General features: G+C 42.9%; 1 protein-coding gene across 1 annotated transcript in view; it reads left to right on the top strand.

Annotated features, from left to right (window-relative positions):
* The window catches only part of LOC139452184 (structural maintenance of chromosomes protein 3-like), a 36706-nt gene extending 12834 nt beyond the window's left edge, over positions 1 to 23872 (top strand). The window contains exons 12-33 of the mRNA XM_071233546.1: positions 2721 to 2842; positions 3906 to 4050; positions 4821 to 4889; positions 5486 to 5589; positions 6529 to 6628; positions 7189 to 7349; positions 7971 to 8112; positions 8724 to 8874; positions 9922 to 10141; positions 10906 to 10987; positions 12232 to 12423; positions 12952 to 13135; positions 14188 to 14258; positions 15499 to 15588; positions 16022 to 16108; positions 16517 to 16660; positions 17021 to 17089; positions 18532 to 18621; positions 19331 to 19405; positions 20283 to 20460; positions 21368 to 21474; positions 22966 to 23872. Coding sequence (XP_071089647.1) covers positions 2721 to 2842; positions 3906 to 4050; positions 4821 to 4889; positions 5486 to 5589; positions 6529 to 6628; positions 7189 to 7349; positions 7971 to 8112; positions 8724 to 8874; positions 9922 to 10141; positions 10906 to 10987; positions 12232 to 12423; positions 12952 to 13135; positions 14188 to 14258; positions 15499 to 15588; positions 16022 to 16108; positions 16517 to 16660; positions 17021 to 17089; positions 18532 to 18621; positions 19331 to 19405; positions 20283 to 20460; positions 21368 to 21474; positions 22966 to 23037 — 2655 coding nt within the window. The 3' untranslated portion in view covers positions 23038 to 23872. The remainder of the gene's footprint in view (positions 1 to 2720; positions 2843 to 3905; positions 4051 to 4820; positions 4890 to 5485; positions 5590 to 6528; positions 6629 to 7188; positions 7350 to 7970; positions 8113 to 8723; positions 8875 to 9921; positions 10142 to 10905; positions 10988 to 12231; positions 12424 to 12951; positions 13136 to 14187; positions 14259 to 15498; positions 15589 to 16021; positions 16109 to 16516; positions 16661 to 17020; positions 17090 to 18531; positions 18622 to 19330; positions 19406 to 20282; positions 20461 to 21367; positions 21475 to 22965) is intronic.
* Positions 23873 to 24072: the final 200 nt, after the last annotated feature.

Below are 24072 nucleotides of genomic sequence, written 5' to 3'. Positions count from 1 at the left end.
AGTGCAGCGCTTTTTAGCAGGTGTGGACAGGATCCGACCGCCAGTCCGGCGGATCAGTGCCCCTTGTGACTTGTCAATCATTCTCGATTGGCTGTCCGGTCCTTCCTTTCGGGATCTGTCGTCTCTCTCTCTTCAGCTGTTGAGCTGGGAGATGGCGTTCCTTGTGGTGGTAACGTCCGGCAGACGGGTAGGCGACATTCGTGTTATGTCAGCCGATCCCGAAATAACTGTCTTCCATGCGGTCGATAAATATCACCGGGACAGAGTCAGTTTTCGACTACCGGACTCTTACCGTCAATGGGTCGCACACGCTTCCACGTGAACGGCTCCTATTGAGCTACCTGCTCTTTCACAGCCTTCCTCGTCGGGGACCACTGCAAGACATGCTCATGTCTTGGATGTCCGCACGACTCTCAAGGCCTATATCAGCAGAAATATTGGTGTCCGTAAGGATAACCAACTATTTTGCTGTTACGGCGGTAGGAAGGTTGGCTCACCTGCGAGTAAACAATCTATCTCGAGGTGGATAGTTTCAACCATTTGTACAGCGTATACGCTTACAGGCAGGGACCCCCCTACCAGGTTGAAGGCTCATTAGGTTAGAGCAGTGGCTGCGTCAAAAGCGTACGCCGCGGCTCTGCACATCGAGCAGATCTGCTCCGCGGCTATTTGGAGCCAGCCGAGCACGATTCATCAAACCTTACCAACTCGACAAACACTCAAGCGAGCGTACTCGGTTTGGTCAGTCAGTTCTCCGAACGGGGCAAAGTTCTAATCTCTAGCCGATTGAGCATTCGAGATTTTAGACACTCCTCCGGTTATACTGCTCAGTAATGGTCCGGATTTTATCTTCTGCGGTCGATAAATATCAGTCCTTACTACTCGATAATACTCGTATTTTGCGCACTCGCTCCTTCGATCCACGGGTACCCTCTGGCCTAGCTCAGCGCTGGTTATGGTCTCTCGTGATCTACGCCCCTATATCACTTGTTCAAAAAAAGTGTGGGTGGGGTGGGAGGTGTTTCGAGTTCTCAACTTATGACAAGCCGCAAAAACAGGCTTTATCATAATATATGGTCGACCACGCCCTGTCTCTAGCCCCCGCCTTTCGACGGTGGTGCCTCACGATAAGGTTGGTTCCATTATTGAACTCAATATTTTATTCTGTTGGAATAATCAAATACGATGTATTTATTTACGCCTGTTGCTGACGGATGCCACTTCCTAGATTATCTTTGGGAGTCTGTCTTAATGCAATAAGTGCCCCAAGGAGGATTTAATCTGAAAGAGAATTTTACAAACCTGTAGAGGTTATGAATTCTCTGATGAAATCCTCCTTGAGGCACGGCCACCCACCTCCCCACATTCCGTCAGCATTTGACATATGGAAAGTGATTTGGGTGAGAGTTGCTCCCCCTGGCGTGAGGCGCCGTTGGGGGTGAGGCCCCGTAAGGGTGGTCGTATATCATACAAAAACGAAGTTTTTTGTGTGGTAACATTTTTTATTAAGGAAAATGGTTACAACTATGTCATGTAGATTTTCTTGAGCAAGGAAAATGCAATAAGTGCCCCAAGGAGGATTTCATCAGAGAATTCATAACCTCTACAGGTTTGTAAAAATTTATGGGGACCCTGTTCGACACGCGCCTACGCAAGATGTTCATGCCCAATGATCGTTGGGTTCGTAATTAACACTTTGTTCCATTAATTGGTGCCAATGGCAACAACCTTTCGTTCTCCTGACTTCAGCACAAGCTCTCACCAGGCGAGGACAACTCCACCTGTGACCAATTCAGTGTTTTATTCAAGCCTTACCTACAGAACGACCATCGTCAGGTTTTAGTTTCCCTGCTGAATCATCTTCGGCCACATCTCCAATGGTGGCTGGTACTGTCGAACATCTGCGACGGAGCCCCCTTGTAGACGTTTATCCCAATTCAACATCTCTTTGTCAAAACCTTGACCGTGGGTTGGGGAGCTCATTATCAGGAACTACATGTAGCAGGGCGGTGTTCTCTCTTCACACTAAACTTACAGTTCAAGCAGTGATCTTGGCAGTGTCACATTGGGCAACACTGCTTTGTGCCTTCAGTCTGATGATCTAGTCGGACAACCTATCCATCGTCTGGTACATAAACTAGATGGGCTCCGCCAAGTCGATGTCACTACTCTCTCTGGCCCTCGACTTCTTTCAACTGATCGACTCACTTAACACATTCAAGTTGGGGAGAGACACTTTTCCGGTGTCATAGCCTACTCCCTGTCTCGACCCAACGAACCGTCTCCCACGGAATGGTGCCTCCACCTTCCAATTTATTTGCCAGTTACTTCCGTGTCCGGATGTTGATCTTTTCACAACCTGCTTCAACACTCAGCTGCCCCAGTTCATATCTCCCATTCCTCACCCTCAGGCTTGAGACCATCCCATCCGTCCCCGCATCACTGTTCCTCTAGCCTATTAGCTCTAGAAAGAGAAAGAGCTGGCTGGGGAAATCAGCATGTGTAGGTCGACCAGCATGAAGAACGTGCATGACCCATAAAAGGAGTGGTTAGACATATGTTTTTAAGGTAAAACACATTCTAGTTTTGTAAGGGAAGCAGTTGGCAATATGTATAAAATGTATATATACTTATAAGATGCAAATGCTGTTTTTGCGAGGTTTTTGCACCTGAGAGTACTCTGTGACAAGTACAAGGTGGATCATGTTTCAATGTTGCAGACGAAGTCTGAGCAGGAGCTGAAGAAGCTGAATGACAAGATTGTTAAGACACAGGAAGCTCTAGAGGCCATTGTACCCCAGTATGAAGGCCAGCGGGATCTGGAGGAACAGGCTGCCAATGAGTAAGTCACCAGAAATTCCCCTCTTGTGTAAACACTTTCAATGAGTAAGTCACCAGAAATTCCCCTCTTGAGTAAAGTCTTTCAATGAGTAAGTCACCAGAAATTCCCCTCTTGAGTAAAGTCTTTCAATGAGTAAGTCACCAGAAATTCCCCTCTTGAGTAAAGTCTTTCAATGAGTAAGTCACCAGAAATTCCCCTCTTGCGTGAAGTCTTTCAATGAGTGAGTCAGGCAGACTTTCCCTTATAATAAGTCTGTGAAAAAGTGAATTATGAGATGTCATATGCATTTTGAGGATATGAACTGCACACTTTGTTTTTAGTTAACATACAATTGTGGTTATGCCAATCATGTACTACTTGGGTATAAGGCTGGGTCCAGATCCATACATAGGTAAAGTGTGTGAAATCTGTTCTGACAACTCTTCTTTCAAAATTGCTGAGAGCAGTAAAAACACTTCTCATCACTCCGATCTTAGGCTTGTCCAGGGGCTTTATAAGTAGGGTCATGTATAGCCAGTGCGAACTGCTACTTTAATCTGTTATATACATTTTTCAAGTTAAGTAAGGATAAGAATTTATGGGTGAACAACTACTTTATTATCCCCCGCCCAACAGAGTTGACAGGGGATATAGAAACGGGCTCCGTCCATCCGTCCATCGCGTTTCGTTTCCGCAGCATGACTCAGAAACCATTCAATATTTTTTCATCAAACTTTGCAGGTCTGTCAAGTACATGCTGAACTGGTGCCTTTTGCTATTAAGAAATTTTAGAAATTTTTATTTTTTACGTTTCCATGGCAATAAGATGGACTTAGGTTCCAAACTCTTCTTTTTTTTTACAATTTCCATGACAAGTTTTACCTCGGTTAAAAAAGGTTAGGGTTTGATTAGATTTAATTATGTCATAAATTCTGCAACAGGGGCGGGGGATATAGCCACGTTAGTGGCAAACTCTTGTTACAATTAAGAGCGACCTTTTGGTGTAGGTTCTAACACCGTTATCAAGCAAGCAACTTCTTATGCCTATGAAAGAAGTTATTTTTCAAGTTGTTTTGTGTGTCAGACTTTCTCTAGCTGAGCAGAGGAGGAAGGAGCTGTATGCCAAGCAGGGGCGTGGCAACCAGTTTACATCCCGGGAGGACCGAGACACTTGGATCAAGAAGGAGTTGAAGTCCCTCAACAAGGCTATCCGAGACAAGGAGGAACAGGTCTGCTCCCTAGATGACAACCAGTTAGCACCAAATGATAATCTACAGTCTAGTAGTGTAATGGTTATCAGGCAGTGACTCTAAAACATGGTATTGGCACCTGCAGAGCTGCAAAACATACACAAACTAAATCCCGTGACCCAATTAATTTTGAGTTGTTTGCATACAAACGCACATGAAGAAATTTGATAACCAGTAGTATAACAGCCCAATGCAGTCTTTTCACCTTGTGTACATGTATGTCTTTACAGATATTTTCTTCCTGACTGAATGCAGGAATTGATTATACATAAAGCTGCAGTGATTAATGCACAAATGTGCAACCCCTAGCTTATTGTTACTTAGTCCAGTCCATGTAATTCACTTTTGATTTAGAACGTATCTGAAACACAAGGGAAATAGAATTATTTTTAACAAGGTCTACTTATTGGTTTACAAAACCCAGTAGGCTGTACCCAAAAGCGTGAAAATTTATTGAATACCAAAAGAAAACTATCAATCCCCAATGTGAATGATAGCATGTGAGTAAATAGGCAATGGTAAGACCTATCTGGAACCCTGACCTACATTTTTGTCTTTGAAAGGAGTGTGAATCTGGAACCCTGCGCCTGGCAGGTTACCTTTTTGTCTTTGAAAGGAGATGATTCAGAAACTTCATATTTTGTGTTGAAGAAGGAAGGCTTGAGACACCAACACCAAACTGTGGAGCTTTGTTAATCTTGAATCAAGAAGTAGAATATTTGTTTAAGATTTGTGATTGTGTTTTACAGATTAAAAGATTGACCGATGATTCTGGGAAAGATGAACAAAGACGCCAGGAACTTGTGACGAAGATTGAGGTCAGTATTTCAACTCTTTGTTACTGGTTGAATCATCATGAAGTTTGTGGATTAAAGGGACAGATAACGTAGCAGATAAGTCACTCCCAACACTAAAGGTCTGTAAATTGGGAAAGGTTCATTAGGGACCGACCATTTGCTATCCTTATCAGGGGAGGGGGGACATCTAAGAAAACTTGAAAAATGTTGCTATATCCATATGCAGCTGTACAAAGTTTATATAGACAATATGTTTATCAATGTAATTTGAGTACACTGAATGTTTACTTCTGGCGTGGGACCCGTGAAGATTCCGGGGTAGAATAGGCCTTCAGCAACCAATGCTTGCCGTAAAAGGTGACTATGCTTGTCGTAAAAGGCAACTAACAAGATCGGGTGGTCAGACTCGCTGACTTGGTTGATGCATGTCATCGATCCCAATTGTGTGGATCGATGCTCATGATATCAATCACTGGATTTTCTGGTCCAGACTCGATTATTTACAGACTGCCGTCATATTGCTGGAATATTGCTGACTGCGGCGTTAAACAACTAACCAACCAACCAACCAACTTCTGACGTGTCCGTCATCAAGTATTAACTTTTCTCGTTTCCAGGGCAATGAGAGCAAGAGCGAGCACTTCAAGAGCATGCAGGATAGAGACAACAAGGACTACCAGGAGAAAAAGAAGGAGAAGGACAACCTGCAGAATGAGAGGAGGTAAGGAGACGGCACCCTGGCCGACCCACGCTGCTTAAATACACTGAAATACTGTTCTACCCTGCCCTGGTTGTCAAGAGACATAGTACATTGCCTACCACTTTGTTTGAAACACAGGATATGGTCATGCTTTCCAGATTTCAGAGCACTTTTGAAAATCAGTTGGGATTCTGGGTTAAAATAGATCCCCTGTAACCTATACTTGTCATGGGCAGTCGGTGGATTGGATGGTCAGGCTCCGTGACCTGGTACTAATGTGTCAGTGTACCCTGACGCAAGGGATGTTACTGTTCATATCAATCCCTGGAAGTTGTTTCCTGGTCCTGACTTGATTGTTTACAGGCCACTAAGATACCGCTGGTATAATTAAGCTATATTAAAGTGTTACATCCTAGTTCTATATCACCTGGTTGCTGTAGTATGTTGCCCCATACCACACTCCAAAGGCATATCACGTGACCAGACTTTTTTCTTGTTTATAAACAAACACACTTATTCTGAAATCAGAATAGACAGGCCTAATGCAAGCCGTTCGATGCGCTTTACATATTGTTTTGCATAATTATATAGAAAGGCTATTACAACTATGACAGTGAGGTGCATGACAATCCTTATATCTTAAAGTGGCCATAATGCTAGCTCTCTGTTTGGCTTCGATGACAGCAGTGCAACCGTACAACCAATGTAAACAAAGAACAACTACTCAAATCTTTCACATTTTAGCATATTTTCTCAATGAAAGTTAACCATTCTTTGACATATAGACAAATCTAGATTTGTCAAAAATGAAACAGATAAAAACATTATGCAATATCTTGAATGGACTTTGTGAGATGTGACGAATTGTCACATGGCACTGGCCTGTGGCAGAGGTGGCCGCCGGCTATAAGGAACTGTGGGTAGGAGAGTGGCCCTGTACTGATCTGGTGTGTGTTTCAGTGCACTGTGGAGGCAAGAGAACTCCCTCCAGCAGACTCTACAGTCCGGCCGGGAGGAGCTCAGTAAGAAGGAACAGGGACTCCGATCTCTCACCGGCAAGGTAGGAGTCAAACACGGTCATATCTCCAGTCCCACCAGTGTACATTCATGCACACAGTTTGGAAGAGGATGCCCTGTTCATTCATATTGATATTGAGACATTTAGGGAAATGAGTGCATAATGACAAACTTATTGTTCAAAAATATACATGAAAGTCATAAAATGTTAACAGGTAAAGATTTAGGGGTCCCTAGATTCAGATAACATGGGAGCATACCTCAAGGATCGCAGGACTCCCGTTACATCTAGCACTGTGTACTATCAGGAAAGCCTTTGTCGGGTACATGTGAATGATCCCAGAGGAAAGGCTGGCTTTTGTTTTCCAGGAACCCATGAACTTGCTTTGAGGCTGATATTCGGCCCAAAGTTCGCAGGAAGTGCCCTGCCCTGCCCTGCCCTGCCCTGCCCTGCCCTGCCCTGCCCTGCCCTGCCCTGCCCTGCATGTAACACACTTTGTACTTCAAAATACATTTCCATTGGTCATGACATTGTTAGATAGGTTAGATGTGTGTTGCTTTGTCATGGTATGTTTCTACAACCACTTTCCTGTAACATTTCAGGCCTTGTTGAACGGAATTGACAGTGTCAGCAAGGTGTTGAATCAGTTCCGAGAGCAAGGGCGTTACCCTGAGGTTGTGTCTGGTTACCATGGAGTTCTCATCGAGACCCTGGAGGCTGAGAAGACCTTCTATACCTGTGTGGAGGTCACTGCTGGAACTAGGTAACATCAACAACAAGTTGCAGTTAGGCAACAAATTGCCCCTGAGCTTATGAATAGAAGTTTGGTAAACTGTACGTCCAGTGATTTTGTTAGACATTTTCTTGATTTTTATCAACTTTTAATTGGACATTCTTTGAAAACATCTTTTGTAATTTTTTTGAGACAGTCGATAAATGTACCAAGAAAATGAACTGAACCGAAACCCTAATATTTAACAGCTGGACTTTGTCCTGCCAATTGTAGTCCTAGCAAGTTGGATTCAAAGCCCCCAAATGGTACTTTCTTTATGGGATACATCAAATGTTGTCTGATATTTATCAATCTTGCAGTTATTGCAATGTCTTGTCTGTGTTTTTTAAAATGATCTGATGGATACTTGATGATAAGTCGGGACAGCTTAATTGTGGTGTGAAGTAAAATCTTGCACTTCAATAGACTGTAAGACTTGAATCTATACTGCCAGGGTATTTGTTCACAATTGCCTGTTCCTGCAGTTAAAATTTAATGTATTTCAAAGTTTAAGGACAGTATAGATGTCTCATTTTGAGATGCATAGTTGGAACAAAGCAATTAGGTGTTTGTTATAATGTGACCACTGACACATATACTTGCTGGCTGCAGGTTGTTCCATCACGTAGTAGACACTGACAAGACTGGAACCAAGATTCTCCAAGAGATGAACCGTCTGCGTCTGCCGGGAGAGGTCACATTCATGCCCCTCAACCGTCTGGACAGCAGGGACACAATCTACCCCGATACACAGGTAACTACTCTCTACTCCTGACATGTCTTTTGAAAACAGATGTTCTCCCATATTGTTTGCTTATTTGTTTGTTGTTTAACCGCACTCAGCCATATTCCAGCACTATGATGGCGGTCTGTAAATAATTGAGTCTGGACCAAACATTCCAGTGATTGACATCATGAGCATCAATCCATGCAATTGGGAACAATGACATGCATCAACCAAGTCAACGAGCCTGACCGCCCAATCCATTTAGTCGCCTCTTATGACCAGCATAGGTTGCTGGGGACTTTTTACCTGGAATCATAGCGGGTCATCTCTTATGTCGCAAGAGCAGGGGTTAGTCTGGTTTGAACACCCTGTGAATCAGGGTGAAAATGGCAGCGAATGGGTACTACTTTGTGTGGTGAGGAGGAGTGCTAGGTCATATGTAGAACAGTTAAAAACCCATCAGTTCACTTGTTCGGCAGTGAGCATCAAAAACTGTTGAGTCTGACAGCTCCAGATTTGTCATCAGCATTAGTGGTCACAATGTCGGATCTGGCGTTCATTCCTCTGACAACATAGATGATTGGTCAGTTAAGATGTATCGCTGAAGCAAGTTTAGGACTTCCTTGTTTTCCTTGCAGGATGCTATTCCTATGATCCAGAAGATAAAGTATGAAATGAAGTTTGACCCTGCCATCAAGCACGTGTTCGGGAAGACCCTGGTGTGTAGGAGCATGGAGGTGGCCACGCAGATTGCCAGAACACAGAATCTCGATTGTATCACACTTGAGGGTAAGTGCCTTCCCTCTCTCTCCCTACCCTCCCTCACCCACTCCCACTCCTTTACCCACTCCTGCTCCCTCACCTGCTCCTCCCCCACTCGCGCTCCCTCTCCCTCTCCCTCTCCCGCTCCCTCACCCACTCCCACTCTTTCACCCACTCCTTCACCCACTCCTACTCCCTCATCCTCTCCCTCCCCCACTCCCACTCCCGCTCCCTCACCCACTCCCTCTCCCTCTTCCTCTCCCACTTTTCACCCACTCCCACTCCTTCACCTAGTCCCTCCCCCGCTCCCTCCCTCACCCACTCCCACTCCTTCACCCACTCCCTCACCCATTCCTACTCCCGTATCCACTCCCTCCCTCCCCCACTCCCTCCCTCACCCACTCCCTTCCCCACTCCCTCTCCCACTTTTCACCCACTCCCACTCCTTCACCTAGTTCCTCCCTCATTCCCTCCCTCACCCACTCCTACTCCCTCATCCACTCCCTCCCTCATCCACTCCCTCCCCCACTCCCTCCCTCACCCACTCCTACTCCCTCATCCACTCCCTCACCCACTCCCTCCCTCACCCACTCCCTCCCTCACCCACTCCTACTCCCTCATCCACTCCCTCTCCCACTCCCACTCCCACTCCCTCACCCACTCCCTCTACCACTCCCTCACCCACTCCCTCTACCACTCCTTCACCCACTCCCACTCCCTCCCCCCCCACTCCCTCACCCCCTCCCTTACCTACCCCCTCTCCCTCACCCACTCAATAACCTACCTCTTTCTCCATCTATCCCTCTGTACCACATCTTGATCCAAGATTGATAGGATATTGATGTAAGGGAGGTAACTCTAAACCCGGAAATATTTCTATAAATAGAAGGCATTTGTTAACAGTAAGGTAGTTTGGAATGATTGTGTGAGTGCTGTGATGATGTCATTGTTGTGATGACGTCATCATAGTAATACAAGAAGTTGTCTTGTCAGTTATGGTTTTGATCTAAACAAGTAAACATCGTTTCACTTTACTGATGACTTGAGTCTTTCAATGTTATTCCATATGTCCAGGTGACCAGGTTAGTCGTAGAGGTGCTTTGACTGGCGGCTACTACGACACGCGCCGATCACGTCTGGACCTCCAGAAGAGCAAGATGGAGCTGACGGCGCAGTGTGCGGAACACGAAGTGGCGTGCAGAGAGCACCGGGAGAAGCTGGAGACTCTGGAGGGCAAGATCAACAACCTGGTGTCCGAGATGCAGAAGCTGGAGACAAAGTGTAGCAAATATAAGTAAGTCTCAATCTTTGTTGTTGTTTCTTTCTTGTTTAACGCTGCACTCAGCAATGTTCCAGCTATATGTAGATAATCAAGTCTGGACCAGACAGTCCAGTGATGGACATCATGAGCATCGATCCATGCAATTGGAATATGATGACCAAGTCAGCATACCTGACCACCTGATCCTGTTAGTTGTCTCTTATGATGAGCATAGTCACCTTTTATGGAAGAATGGGTTAGTGATGACCTATTCTAATCCGGATCTTCACAGGTCTTCTCTGTATAAGAACCACACAAGTCAGATGCTAGACAGGACTAGGAATCTCATTACAAATCATACAATAGCATAAGTAAGAGGTTCCCTGTTGCCTTCTTGAAGAAAAACATCTCTCCCAAGAAGACGAAATAGCCCATAAAGAATGTACTGTCATTGACATTAGTTGTATCAGACATATACACCAACCTTGAGACATTGATTTTGCATTCAATAGGCATCATTGAGACATACATGACAGATATTACCGCAATACAGTTTGGAAGATGCTGATATTTGCTGTGCAGGTATGTCCCTTAGACATATTTGCTGTGCCAGTATCTGATGTTGTAGGTTTAAAAGCCAAACTAGCCCCAATAAGAATCCTTAGTTGTCAACACCCATTCTGGCGCATTTTAATAAAGTGGTAGAAATATCTGATCTGTGTCACTTTCCATGGAGGATTCAACACTAGCAAGCTCATTTATTATAATAAGCTGATAATATTATTTCTCCTTTGCAGAGATACATATGAAAAGTTACAAGCAGAAGTCAGGCTGGCAAAAGAAGAATTAAAGTCGGTGGAAAAACAGAAGCCCTCAAAGGTATGTTTCATGTTTGATTATGAAAATGCATATTAGTTCTTTTTACATCTTTCAAGATTCTTTCGAATCCATATTGGTATTGATAGGTACATTACCTTCACTGTTAATTTGTTTGACAGCAGATTTGAGTGAGTATGGTTTTTATGCCGCTTTTAGCAATATTCCAGCAATATCACGGCAGGGGACACACATTGTACCCATGTCGGGAATCAAACCCGGGTCTTTGGAGTGACGAGCGAACGCTTTAACCACTGTGCTACCCGACCGCCCCTTTGACAGCAGAAGAAACCTTTACCTATTTTTTCTTTTTGTGAAGGAGACAAGGAGGTCTTGTCGAATAAATGTGCTGCAATATTGTGTGTAGCGTTGTATCCTGTGTGTGCAGCTCTCCGTCTAACACCTGCCTCACTTTTCCTCTTACATATTACTGACACACTGTTTTATGATTGAAATACTGTTGAAAGTGACGTTTAACCCAACTCACGAACTGCTCTTGAAATGTCCTGAATAATTGGTGGACTCTTAATTCATTGTGCATGTGATCCAAGAACACCGAAGTTCTAAAATCCAGTTGTCAGGTGTTTTTTTTGTAGTCCTTATTCAACCTTGTGTCAGGACATACCTGTAGGGATTCCAGATTAGAATTAGTCAGCCCCCACTTCTAACCTAGAAGAGGTTGCAAGAAGCGTCCCCGGGTTGGGATTCTGGGTTAGAATTGGTCCCCAGCAACCTATGCTGGTTGTAAGAGGCGACGCCGGAGGGGGGGAGGGGGTGGGGTGGTGGTGGTCCAGGTTAGAAGTGATCCCCAGCAACCTATGCTGGTTGTAAGTCTTAAGAGGCGACCCCGGAGTGGGGAGGGGGTGGGGTGTTGGTGGTCCAGGTTAGAAGTTATCCCCAGCAACCTATGCTGGTTGTAAGTCTTAAGAGGCGACCCCGGAGTGGGGAGGGGAAGGGGTGGTGGTGGTCCAGGTTAGAAGTGATCCCCAGCAACCTATGCTGGTTGTAACAGGCAGCCACCAGTGGATAAACTGGGTTTGAATTGGTCCCCAGCAACCTATGCTGGTTGTTGGAGGCAATCAAATGAATTTGATGGTCAGGTTCAGTGACTTAGTTAATGGCATGCATAATTTGTTCTTCACAATCAGTCACTGGATTGACTAGTCCAGAATTAAATAAAGCCTGTCGTCGTATACCTTGAATATGGCTGAATGTGGTGTTGAACAACAAACAAACAAATGTTTCAGGGCAAGAGTGTTTCAAGTCTGGAGAGCAGTCTGGCAGCCATGGTGGCAACCCGGGACTCCCTCAATGAAGAGGTGGGCACGGACCTTCTGTCTCAACTCAGCATGGAGGACCAACGAGAGGTTGACCAGCTCAATGACAAGGTCAAAGGCAAGACGGAGGAGAACAGAGCTGCATGGAAGGAAAGAATCAGGGTGAGTGCTCATGCTGTCAGCCACTGATTTGTATAAAAACTTCAACAGGAAAGGCCAATTGTCAGATGTTATGATGGGATTCTGGTTTAGAATTGGTCCCCAGCAACCTATGCTGGTCGTAAGAGGTGACCTCTGATGGAGATTCCCAGTTACAATTGGTCCCCAGCACCCTATGCTTGTCATAAGAGGTGTCCCCGGTTGGGATTCCAGGTGAGAATTGGTCCCTAACAACCTATGCTGGTCGTAAGAGGCGACCTCTGATGGAGATTCACGGTTACAATTGGTCCCCAGCAACCTATGCTTGTCATAAGAGGTGTCCCCGGTTGGGATTCCAGGTGAGAATTGGTCCCTAACAACCTATGCTGGTCGTAAGAGGCGACCTCTGATGGAGATTCCAGGTGAGAATTGGTCCCCAACAATATATGCTGGTCGTAAGGGGCAATCAAATGGATTGGGTGGTCAGGTTCGTTGACTTGGTTGATGGTGTGTGTGACCCGCTCCTATTGACTGTGGTGTGTGGTGTTTCAGCTGGAGGGTGAGAAGAACAAGCTGGATAACATGCTCACCAACAACCTGTACAAGAAGCGGGATCGGATCTTGAACGATCTGCAGGAGACATCAACAGAAGATCGTACCCAGAGACTAGACAATTTACAAGGTGATCTGCAGTCTGTGGATGACAGGATCTCCGAGCTCAAGAAAACATCTAAAGGTACTTTCACAAACTAAAGATCTGTATCAGTGACAGAGTGCAAAGATTGTTGTGCAATTTCTAACATACCTACTAAGTTTGTTGAGCAGTATCATTATTAAATGTGCACAGAACATATATCAATGGTTTCCTATTATAAGGGGCCACGAGTTGACCTGTGATAAAAACAATTTATGATCCAGAAGTGGCCTCCACAGGAAATATCACTTAGGAGAAATTAGGCGATCTCTCCTAGGCGATATTACTGCATTGAAATTGCATCCCAATGCTTTGCCAACAATTGGTTACCATGACATCACTCATCACTGCCACTGAAGCTGGTGAGCTGTACTGCTTATTACATATCACAAACTGAAAAAGTTGGAAGGATGATGTTTGATTATGAATAGAATCTTAGTCGATAAACGTTGATATATGAATCTGCAATTCTGACATTCTGAGATGTGACTGATCTTCATAGTTTAATTAACCCAGATCCTTCACAGACTCCTAGGGCCTCATGAAGATCCGGGGTAGCATAGATCTTCAGCAACCCATTTTTGCCGTAAAAGGCGACTATGCTTGTCGTAAAGACAAATAACGGGATCAGGTAGTCAGACTCGCTGACTTACTTGATCCATCTCATCGTATCCCAATTGCCTGGATCCATGCACATGATGTCAATCACTGGATTGTCTGGTCCAGACTCGATTATTTACAGACCGCCGTCATATAGCTGTAATATTGCTGAGTGTGGTGTTAAAAACAAACAAGGAAGTACAGACTCCTAGGGCTTTCCAACTATTGGTGATTTTTGTTTCTATTTAGCAAAGGTGGAGTCTTTTCTCTCAATCAAAGCATTTATTGTTGCCGGTCATCCAAGGCGCTGCAATTCACTGTAAGGAGTGATGTCCCTTAGTCGTGCCAGAAACTTATCATTATGGGTTCAAATCCTGGAACGCCTCAATCATGTTTCTAGAATTGTCAGCACCATATCCATGCTCCTGGGTTTCACCATATGGTAAATATCGAGACTTCAAATTTCTTACTTGGTATTGTGTTGATGTTTTCAGATCTAGATGACCAGTTAGACAGATTTAACAAGGAACAAAAAGAGTTGCAGAGTAACCTGGAGTATTGGAAGGTTTGTGTTGTTCACAGATGCAGTGGAACACTGTTAGCACTCAGTGTTCACATCCTCAAATGACCCGTGAAGATCCGGGGTCTTCAGTAACCCATTCTTGCCGTAAAAGGTGACTATGCTTGTAGTACAATGCTTGTAGTAAGAGGCGATTAACAAGATCGGGTGGTCAGGCTCACTGACCTGGTTGATGCATGTCACCATGACCCATTGCGTGGATAGACGCTCATGATGTCAATCACTGGATTGTCTGGTCCAGACTTGATTATTTTTCAGACCGTCGTCATATAGCTGGAATATTGCTGAGTGTGGTGTTAAACAACAAACAAACAAAACAGACCATTTTGACATCTTGTACTTGATGTTAATGTATTACGACGCGCTGGCATTGTGACTGACTTAGGAAGTAGGACGGATCTGCAATTACATCATACAATGATTTTTCATCCCAAACTGACTGCCTCAGGAAATATCGCCTGGGTTGGATTAAGCAATTTCTCCTTGGGAGAATTTTGCAACAGTAAAATGGCATGACAATGCTTTGATGATCATTATTGGTTACCATGACATCACAATCAAATGACATCACTAACATCTTTGCAACTGAAGCTAGTTAGCTTTACTTTTTACCCTCATAATACTGGTTATTAAGTCATGATAAATAAGATCTCACCCTCATGTCTTTTCATACCAAATATGTCAATAAGAGTCAATAAAAGTTTGAAACTCCCTGGAAAGCCTCAGAGTTTCAAACTTTTATTGACTTCCGTTGAAAAACACATGGTGAAATCTCTATGTAACACAATGATGTATAGACAAGTGTTTCTTGTTCTATGAATACAATTAGCAATGGCAGCAGAATGTAATAACGAAGATAAATTCCTTTAAGATAAATATGTATCCATGTTCATATAATTTATCGTCAACTAAGATCAAACCATGAATGAAGTATGTGGATACCGCGCTATGGACAGGTAAAGTTAAGGTCGTATCTATATTGTGAGCCACAAAGGGTCTAGTAAAACATGTCCTGTTGGATGAGCGCTTAGAGCATGAAAAGATGATGAATAATGATTGATGCTGCTGAAATTATGCAACAGAGTCTCAAGGAATTTCACATGTTGAGTTACGGAATTGGAGTTTGCAAAAAACTGTACGTAAAACAAAAGTAATAATAAGTTGAATTTTAAGTGTGAGTTATTGCTACAATGTTGATTGATATCAATATCTCCTTCATTTTCAGGGCCAAGAAAAAGAATATCAAGAAAAAATCAGTGATGATGCAAAAGATCTAGAGAAAATGACCAATAAACAAAGTCTATTATTGAAGAAGGTGAGTTCCTGCTTCCTTGGTAAATTGTTTCGCTCCTCTTTGATGACAGGATGGTCGGGTAGCCTAGTGGGTAAAGTGTTGGCTCGTCACGCTGAAGACCTGGGTTCGATTCCCCACATGGGTACAACGTGTGAAGCCCATTTTCCAGTGTCCCACACCGTGATATTGCTGGAATATTGCTAAAAGCAGCGTAAAACCATACTCTCTTTGATGACAAACACTGTGTAAAGTACAAAAGTCTGTTATCCCGAAATTGTGTCTACTTTATCATCTGTTATCTGAGAAATGCCTATGAAGCAATTATTTAACAGTGGTTTAATAAAAACATGCTTATTCATACAGCACACCTAGTGGGTTCCTACAGGAGCACACCTTGTGGAACTCACCCGCTTTCCAACACTGATTCTCATTGTCACTTTACATGTGTTATCAGAAAGAGGACTGCATGAGGAAGATCCGAGAGTTAGGTTCCCTGCCAAGTGATGCCTTTGAGAAATACCAAGATCTCAGTATGAAACAGGTGAGATTGAAGATGTAACTTGATGTATCAGAAAGAAGGATGTATTACTTGAACATGTTGACGTTGGTTTTTGATTGCTTACCGTTACATTTTGGGATGTTTTTGAAATTTACCTGTTCTCATATTCTTTTTATGATTACGTACATGGTGTCTTATCCTCAAAGTTATGGCTGTATGTAGTAAGTTGTCACCTGTCTACACAGTGTGATGCTTGTCACCTAGTAGTTAATGGGTACCCGGCAGGAGTTGAATGGTCCATGATTGCAGGAATTGTATTCATCGACGAATATGAGAAGCATTACAAGCTGTGTCAAAAGCTTTAAGTCCACATGTGTGGAGAAATTAACGAGACATTATGTATTTTCTATGACTGTGCAGTTCTGATGCCTGTGTGTCTGAGTGTTGTAGCTGTTCAAGAAGCTGGACCAGTGCAATCATGAACTCAAGAAGTACAGCCATGTAAACAAGAAAGCTCTTGACCAGTTCGTCAACTTCTCGGACCAGAAGGAAAAGTTGATGAAGAGGAAAGATGAATTAGACCGTGCCCACAGTGTAACTACCACTCACTCTTACAAGCTTAATTTGATTTGATTTGGTACTTCGCTTTCCAAATAGAAGGCAAAGGGCCTTAGACCCTTGTGGGTGTTCCAGGTTAGAATTCTTCCCGAGCAACCCATGCTTGTCTTAAGAGGTGACCTAATGGACCTTAATCTGATGGAGTCAGATTCTGTGACTTGGTTACTTGTGTGTCATAGTAACTTGCATGTTGGGTCGTTGCTCATAATATCAATCACTGGATTCTCTGGTCCAGACTCAATTATTTCCATATTGAATATTGCTGAGTTCAATGTTAACAAACAAACAAAGATGGCGTCATTGGGTATTATCATGATCAGCCTCCGTGTGTTTCAGTCTATCTTGGACCTGATGAATGCCCTGGACCAGAGGAAGTACGAGGCTATCCAGCTGACATTTAAACAGGTATGTGAGATGGTTCGAGGGGAGATCAAAGGCACCACCCATCATTTATTAGATGACAGATAGTGCCTTTTATTCAGGCATGGATCACTCCCCTTGGTAAGAGAACAGGCAGTGACAATTATCTCAACAGGAAACAAATCACTGTCTGGGCAACAGTGGGGCCTGATGTCTCATTGCCTTCAGAAATCCCACTTCTTGTATGAAAACATTCTTCAAGGCTAGTGTTTTTCAAATAACCCTATTGTAAAGGTAACGCTATTTTTCAGGGCATTATCATTTGCCGAAGCCTGAGGTCTTCCATTAACTGCCCGACGAAGGAGGGCAGTTGAAATGACTAAGGGCTTCTGCAAATGATAATGCCCTGAAAAATAGCGTTACCGTTATTATAGCTAAAATGGATAGAATTTGTTATCAAATAAAAATAAACAACACTAACAGTTTTGAAACATTTTGTGCAATCAACATGAATGTCACTGACCCACTTTTACAAAAATGGAAACATCATAGAACAAACCAGATGACGTCACCTATCCCTATCCCTATGATGTCACCCAACAATGGGCGTGATAATGGCTCGTCGTCAAACAGCATGAGGGCATTATCAAGTTACAGTGGCCCGCTCATTTCTGATAACATGCAGGTGGTTTCATATTTCTATCCATTTTAGCTGTAATGAAATACTTACCTCTAGTCATCAGTGACTTTTGACTTATTATGATGCAAGATGTAACTAATTATTCATGGCTTAACCTGTATCTCATAGACAGCAGTTGATGCCAAGACATACTTTATATCTTCTTACAGGTTTTAGTACTTGTATATACAGTCTATTAATTAGAGTTTTCATAAAGATTTTTCATTTGTCATCAGAATGTTATCCACAAGGGTTTTTTTATGACCTGGTAGTGTTATCTTGGAAATGTGTTTGAAATGTTGATGATATCTGCTCTCTGATCTACAAAAATGATATGAATGATAAATATTATAGATATGAGAGATATGAGAGTTAGTCTACATGAATAAATGAACATAAGATTGTACCTACTAGATCATGTATTGGTGGCTAGGTCTGATAGTGTGACCTACTTAGGATGTAAATACCAGCAGTGGTATCATGTTATGGTATTGTCTCTCTTCTTGAAATCTCTGTTCGAGAATTTTTTTCCAATTAGTTCAATTCAATTTTTTGGTTGGATTCATTTTTTTTATTACTATTTATTATTTGTTTTTCATTTTCTTTTGGGGGTTCTTGTGTGTTGCAATTGCATATGACTTGTATAAACCACATGGCCTGTTGCTGTCTTTCCTTGCAGTAAGTAGTAGATATAATTCCATCATAATGTATTATTGGAGAGATTGCTACTTTTGCAAGTCAATGATCCATCTAGAAATTCTAAACCAGTTGCCACCCCTAACCCTGGCATGCCCTGGGTCTGTTTCAGGTGTCCAAGTACTTCACGGAGATCTTCAAGAAGCTAGCTCCCCAGGGGCATGCTGTTCTAGTCATGAAAAAGGGTGACAGTGAAACCGATGTACGTGCAACAGCAGTGATAGTCACAGAGACAGGGCTGATAGGATATGTAGTCTCTCCAACATTCATCATCTATTGACCGCCTCAGTGGTCTAATGTTAGAGCGTCTGCCCGGAGAGCGGAAGGTCCGGGGTTCGATCCCCGGCCACGTCATACCAAAAGACGTTAAAAGATGGTACTTGTTGTTACCCAGTCTGGCGCTGGGCATTAAGGGGCTAAAACAAGGACTGGTCGACTCGGAGTCAGTATACTGTGTCTGAGTGGGGTTTTCATGTTAAACTGCGACATGGTATCTCAGTGGGCTAGCACTATGAATCGGCATCAGTCTGGACTAGTACAAGCAGCCATACACACACACTTACATGCAGGTCGCTGTATAAGTGCAATAATCTTGGACGCAACGTTAAACCCAATTTCACCTCACCTATATCATCTATCATTTCCATGCTTGTTTGTGTGCTGTCAAGGACAGGGGTAAAACTGCTGATGTGGCGATGTAAGACAATCCAATATCAGTCTGTACATAATGAATTGGTCTCCACAGTCAGTAGATACTATTGGGTTCCACTGTTGACTGGATAAACTGAAACATTGACGTTCATTTTGTATAGTGGAATTGGTGTTGAAATGTGAATATTACTGAAGGTTGAGGGTACTTCCCAGCTATAGATTTGATCTGTGGACTGTTGTAACCTTGTTTGTCTCTCCAGGGAGCCGACGACTCACAGGGACAGTCACAACAGGACGTGCCTCTCGTGGAACAGTTCACTGGAGTGGGAATCCGGGTATGTCTTCGTGTTAGACTGTTGTAGGGTATGTGTGTCAGATTGTGAATACTGATCAGATGAGACATTGACATTCCTCACCTGTATCAAACCACCAATATCATAACTACCTTTCATTCTGAAGGTATGATTGTTCAGTGATTTTGTTAAAGGGGGCTTGTCTTCCAAGGTCTGTGTTCAAAGCCTGTGTGACCCCGATCATGTGTTAAGTTTTGTCAGCACCATACCTATGCTGGTGGTTTTCACCAAGTGGTAAACATTTAAGACCTGCATTACTTTGGGATTTGACCCGTGAAAATTCCGGGGTAGAATAGGTCTTCAGCAACCCATGCTTGCCGTTAAAGGTGACTATGCTTGTCGTAAATGGCGACTAATGGGATCGGGTGGTCAGACTCGCTGACTTGGTTGATGCATGTCATCGATCCCAATTGCGTGGATCGATGCTCATGATATCAATCACTGCCGTCATATAGCTGGAATATTGCTGAGTGGGGCGTTAAACAAAAAACCAAACCAAACTTTGGGATTTCCTCCAACATTAAGCTGACACACTGTGATATATCCTGAATACTGTTCAAAGCGGTGATGAAGCCAACACTCACTCACTCACTCACTCTGAGGTCTGTTGCACATTTTCAGTATTGCGTCTGTGTGCTGTGTGTGCAGCTGAGACCTTGTCTTTATATGCTAATGTTAACCATTAGCTGTTCTATTATTATACCTCATAGGATTTATATTTGCAGACATATAACATTGTCTTTGCACAACTTAAATCATACTTGCTGGGTCTGGCACTTTGCCTAAGCATGGCCTCCCTTTAAGCCCCTTGTTGCACGGCCTCCAGTTCTGATGTCGTGTTGACTGTTCACTTTGGCAGGTGTCGTTCACCGGAAACCGAGCTGAGATGAGAGACATGCAGCAGTTGTCCGGAGGTCAGAAGTCACTCGTGGCCTTGACCTTGATCTTTGCCATCCAGAAGTGTGACCCCGCGCCCTTCTACCTGTTTGATGAGATTGACCAGGCCCTGGACTCCTCTCACAGAAAGGCTGTCGCTGGTACGTTCAGAATATTCTTCTTACTCAAGTAATAATCTGATACTGTGATCAGGAAAAGACTGGAGCTTCTATGTTAGAGATCAAACTGCCGAAAGTGCTTATGTTTGATGAATGAAGTTTGAGTGTTAGGATATCTACGGTAAAGAAACCATCTTGAACCACAATATTCGCCTACAGTCATTGAATTTATGGAACCAAATCCAAATTACTGTTACACAATATGATTTGGAGATAGCTGCTATTTAAGACAATTTTATTCAAAATCTTATGAATTCAGAACAGACATGATTTCTCTAAAACCACCTGTTAAGTGTTGATTATCATGCTGAATTCATGCCTAGACTTTGCAAATTTGAGTTGAAAACAAGTCTGTGGTTTGCAGAATTTATAAAATCTACCATAGAATGTAAGGAAGGTTTAGGAGCCCTGGAATTTATCTAGTATTTAATATCAGCTTTTTTTAACCTTTTGTTCAACAGAAATCTTTCTGAAATACATTCTTGTGTTCATTAAACATGAAACTTTCTTGCTAATAAGGTTGTAAAAATCGGTTGTGATAGTTAACATTTTAGGGGGCTGATCATCTCATGGGAGAGCAAGAAATACCTCTGTGCTGTAAATGTTTATTATGAGTATGAGATGTTTATTATGAGTATGAGCAAAGGTTGCTATGGTTCTTATAATTATAATAATAATAATAATAATAATAATAATAATAATAATAATAATAATGTGCACAGTTATGATGCACCAAATCCACACCCTAAACAAGCTCAAAGTGCTCCATCATAACTCCTGCCAATGGATCAGTGTCCACTCCATTTTCATTCTCAGCTCCCTAGGGAGTATACAACCCAGGCTGCCTGGAAGGTGCTAGAATGTTCTCACATTACCATTCATCTTACAGACATGATCCACGAGCTGTCTCAGGATGCTCAGTTCATCACCACCACATTCCGACCGGAGCTTCTCGAACACTCCGACAAGTTTTATGGTGTCAAATTCAGGAATAAGGTAATCATTGGCATCCTTTAGACAATCTTCACATTGAGATCTAAACTTTGTTCCAGATATGACTTCTTCCCTCCCTGGGGGCATGGGTGGCCCAGTCGTCTAAGGCGCCGCGATTCGCTGTGCAGAGTTGGGTCCCCTGGGCATGCCAGAAACCTATGATTGTGGGTTTGAATCCCGGTTCGCCCTGATTATGTTTCTAGGTTTGTCAGCACCATATCCGTGCTCGTGGGTTTCACCAAAGTAGTAAACGTCTGAGACCTGCATCACTTCGGGCTTTCCTCCCACATTAAGCTGACATGCCGCGATATAACTGGAATACTGTTAAAAGCGGCATTAAACCCAACTCACTCACTCACTCACTCGATCTAGTGGTGCATGTAAAGTATCTAGAGTTTGGTACAAAACTAGCCCTTCTGGATGTTCACTAGCCTCAGGCTAATAGACTAGTGGCCATGTCTGACCTTGGTTCATACCATAGATACCTGTGAAGACCCAGTTACAATTGGTCTTCAGCAACCCATGCTTGTCATAAGAGGCAACTAACGGGATCGGGTGGTCAGGCTCGCTGACTTGGTTGATGCATGTCATCGATCCAAATTGCGTGGATCGATGCTCATGATATCAATCACTGGATTGTTTGGTCCAGACGAGATTTTTAACAGACCGCCGTCATATAGCTGTAATATTGCTGAGTGAGACGTTAAACAACAAACAAACAAAACAAACAAACACTACATTTCCCTCCTGACTTCAACAGTTTTTGGGTATTGTCAGGTAATATTGGGGACCACAGATCGTGCAGTGTAAGGTGATGCCATCTGGTATGCAGAGTTACGTCCCTTTAGTGAGCAATTGTCATTTAAATCCCTGAGATCTGCCCTGATTATGTTTCTAGATTTAACAATGCCATACCCTTGTTTTACTAAGGTGGTAAACGTCTAGGACCTCCATCTCTTTGGATGACACACAATGATATAGCTATAAGGCATGACGTTAAGCCAAACTCACTCCAATAATATTTAAGAAATATCTATGGCTTAAATGAATAAAAGAATTGGTTCTCCGGCAATGGCTTTTGAAAATATGATGCGGGCGGGTGGTGGTGGGTTGGGTTTTTTTCTTTTCTTTTTTTTCAAACAATTTTTTCAAATAAACAATTGTGTACAATCAACCTGGGAAAGTGCCTCCCTACATAAATGTATTCCTTGATGAGTAAAATACTGGAATACAGTATTTGACTACCGTTGGTCTTGGAATATTTAAGGGTTTTTGTTGTTGTTTTTGTAAAATGGAAATAAAAATGAAATGTGTGGCAAACGTCATGATGATGTGGGCGGTGCCTGAGAACCAAAACTATTATTTTTTTAGCCTAAAATAAGTAGTTTCTGTTAGTCATGGTTGGTATTACTTCTTGAAATACAGACGTACACTTACTACAGACTGATGTGAATTTCCTCACCTAGAATGTACTAATGATCCACTCTGCTGTAGGTGAGTCATATCGAGTGTGTCAGTCGGGAAGAAGCGCAGGACTTCGTGGAGGATGACACCACCCATGGCTGATCAGCCCCCCAACCCTTGACAAGTATCAAATACTACAGTCAAACCTCATCATCTGTGACAGCAGTAATGGCAACAGCCGCTGCTGCTTGGACATTGACACAAGAGGCGGACACCAGTATCCATGGCGATGCCCGGGCAGCTGAAATGGACTATTTTTGTATTTTGCTGGGTTTGATAGGGTCCTATTCTTGATACCAGAAATCAGGTCATGAAGCAAGTCCCTACATAATAGTGGTTATGTAAAGCATACTACAAAAATTATTACCACTGTTTGCATTTTTTTCGTATTGTGACAGATGAAGCCGAATCAGGGTTTATGAATTTTCATATTTTTCTTTTTTTTATTGTTCTTCGCCCTAACGTGTACATGCCATGAACTACTGAGGTCATTTCATGGGTATCATTGATGTCATCACACAGAATGCAATATATTGTTGACATGTTATCACCGTGCTATTTACATCTCATCTGTACAATTCACTGCTGTATATAAGATTTTATACCATAATAACCCATGTTCAGATCTGCCATTTCTGTACTACAGTGTAGCAAGACATCCATGAGAGACTTATCAGGCCATTGTTACGCCATACGTAAGATAATTTGATGAAACGGCACATATGTGCATGAAATCTGTCTTTTAAGGAAGGCCATTTCACAGAGACGAAATTATAGAGAAATATCAATCATTTGTATATATAAACATCCAAGCCACTCTTTAACGTGTCTTATCTTTTACAGCACATTTAGCATAACCATAGAATTCCAACTGATGAAAACGTCATCATTTTTCTTAGAACCAGCATCAACCGTAATGGTTAGATTTTGTCTTTGACCAGATGCACAATGGAGAAAACACTCTCTCCATTGTGGTTGCTTGTCTGGCAGAAGCACAGGTTCCCATTTCACAAAGCAACCATAGCACTATGATGATCTTAACTTCCATACTTTAACATAACGCTATCATCCCTTTGTGAAGTGGGCCCAGATGAGGGTGCCATTGTACAAAGTGATCCTAGCTCTAAGGTGATCGTA

The sequence above is a fragment of the Haliotis cracherodii genome, unplaced genomic scaffold, assembly GCF_022045235.1.
Source record: "Haliotis cracherodii isolate W230 unplaced genomic scaffold, xgHalCrac1.p SCAF_9, whole genome shotgun sequence".
NCBI classification, from domain to species: Eukaryota; Metazoa; Mollusca; class Gastropoda; order Lepetellida; family Haliotidae; genus Haliotis; species Haliotis cracherodii.
The sequence above is the reverse complement of the archived record's forward strand: the minus strand, read 5'-3'. Positions and strand labels throughout refer to the sequence as shown.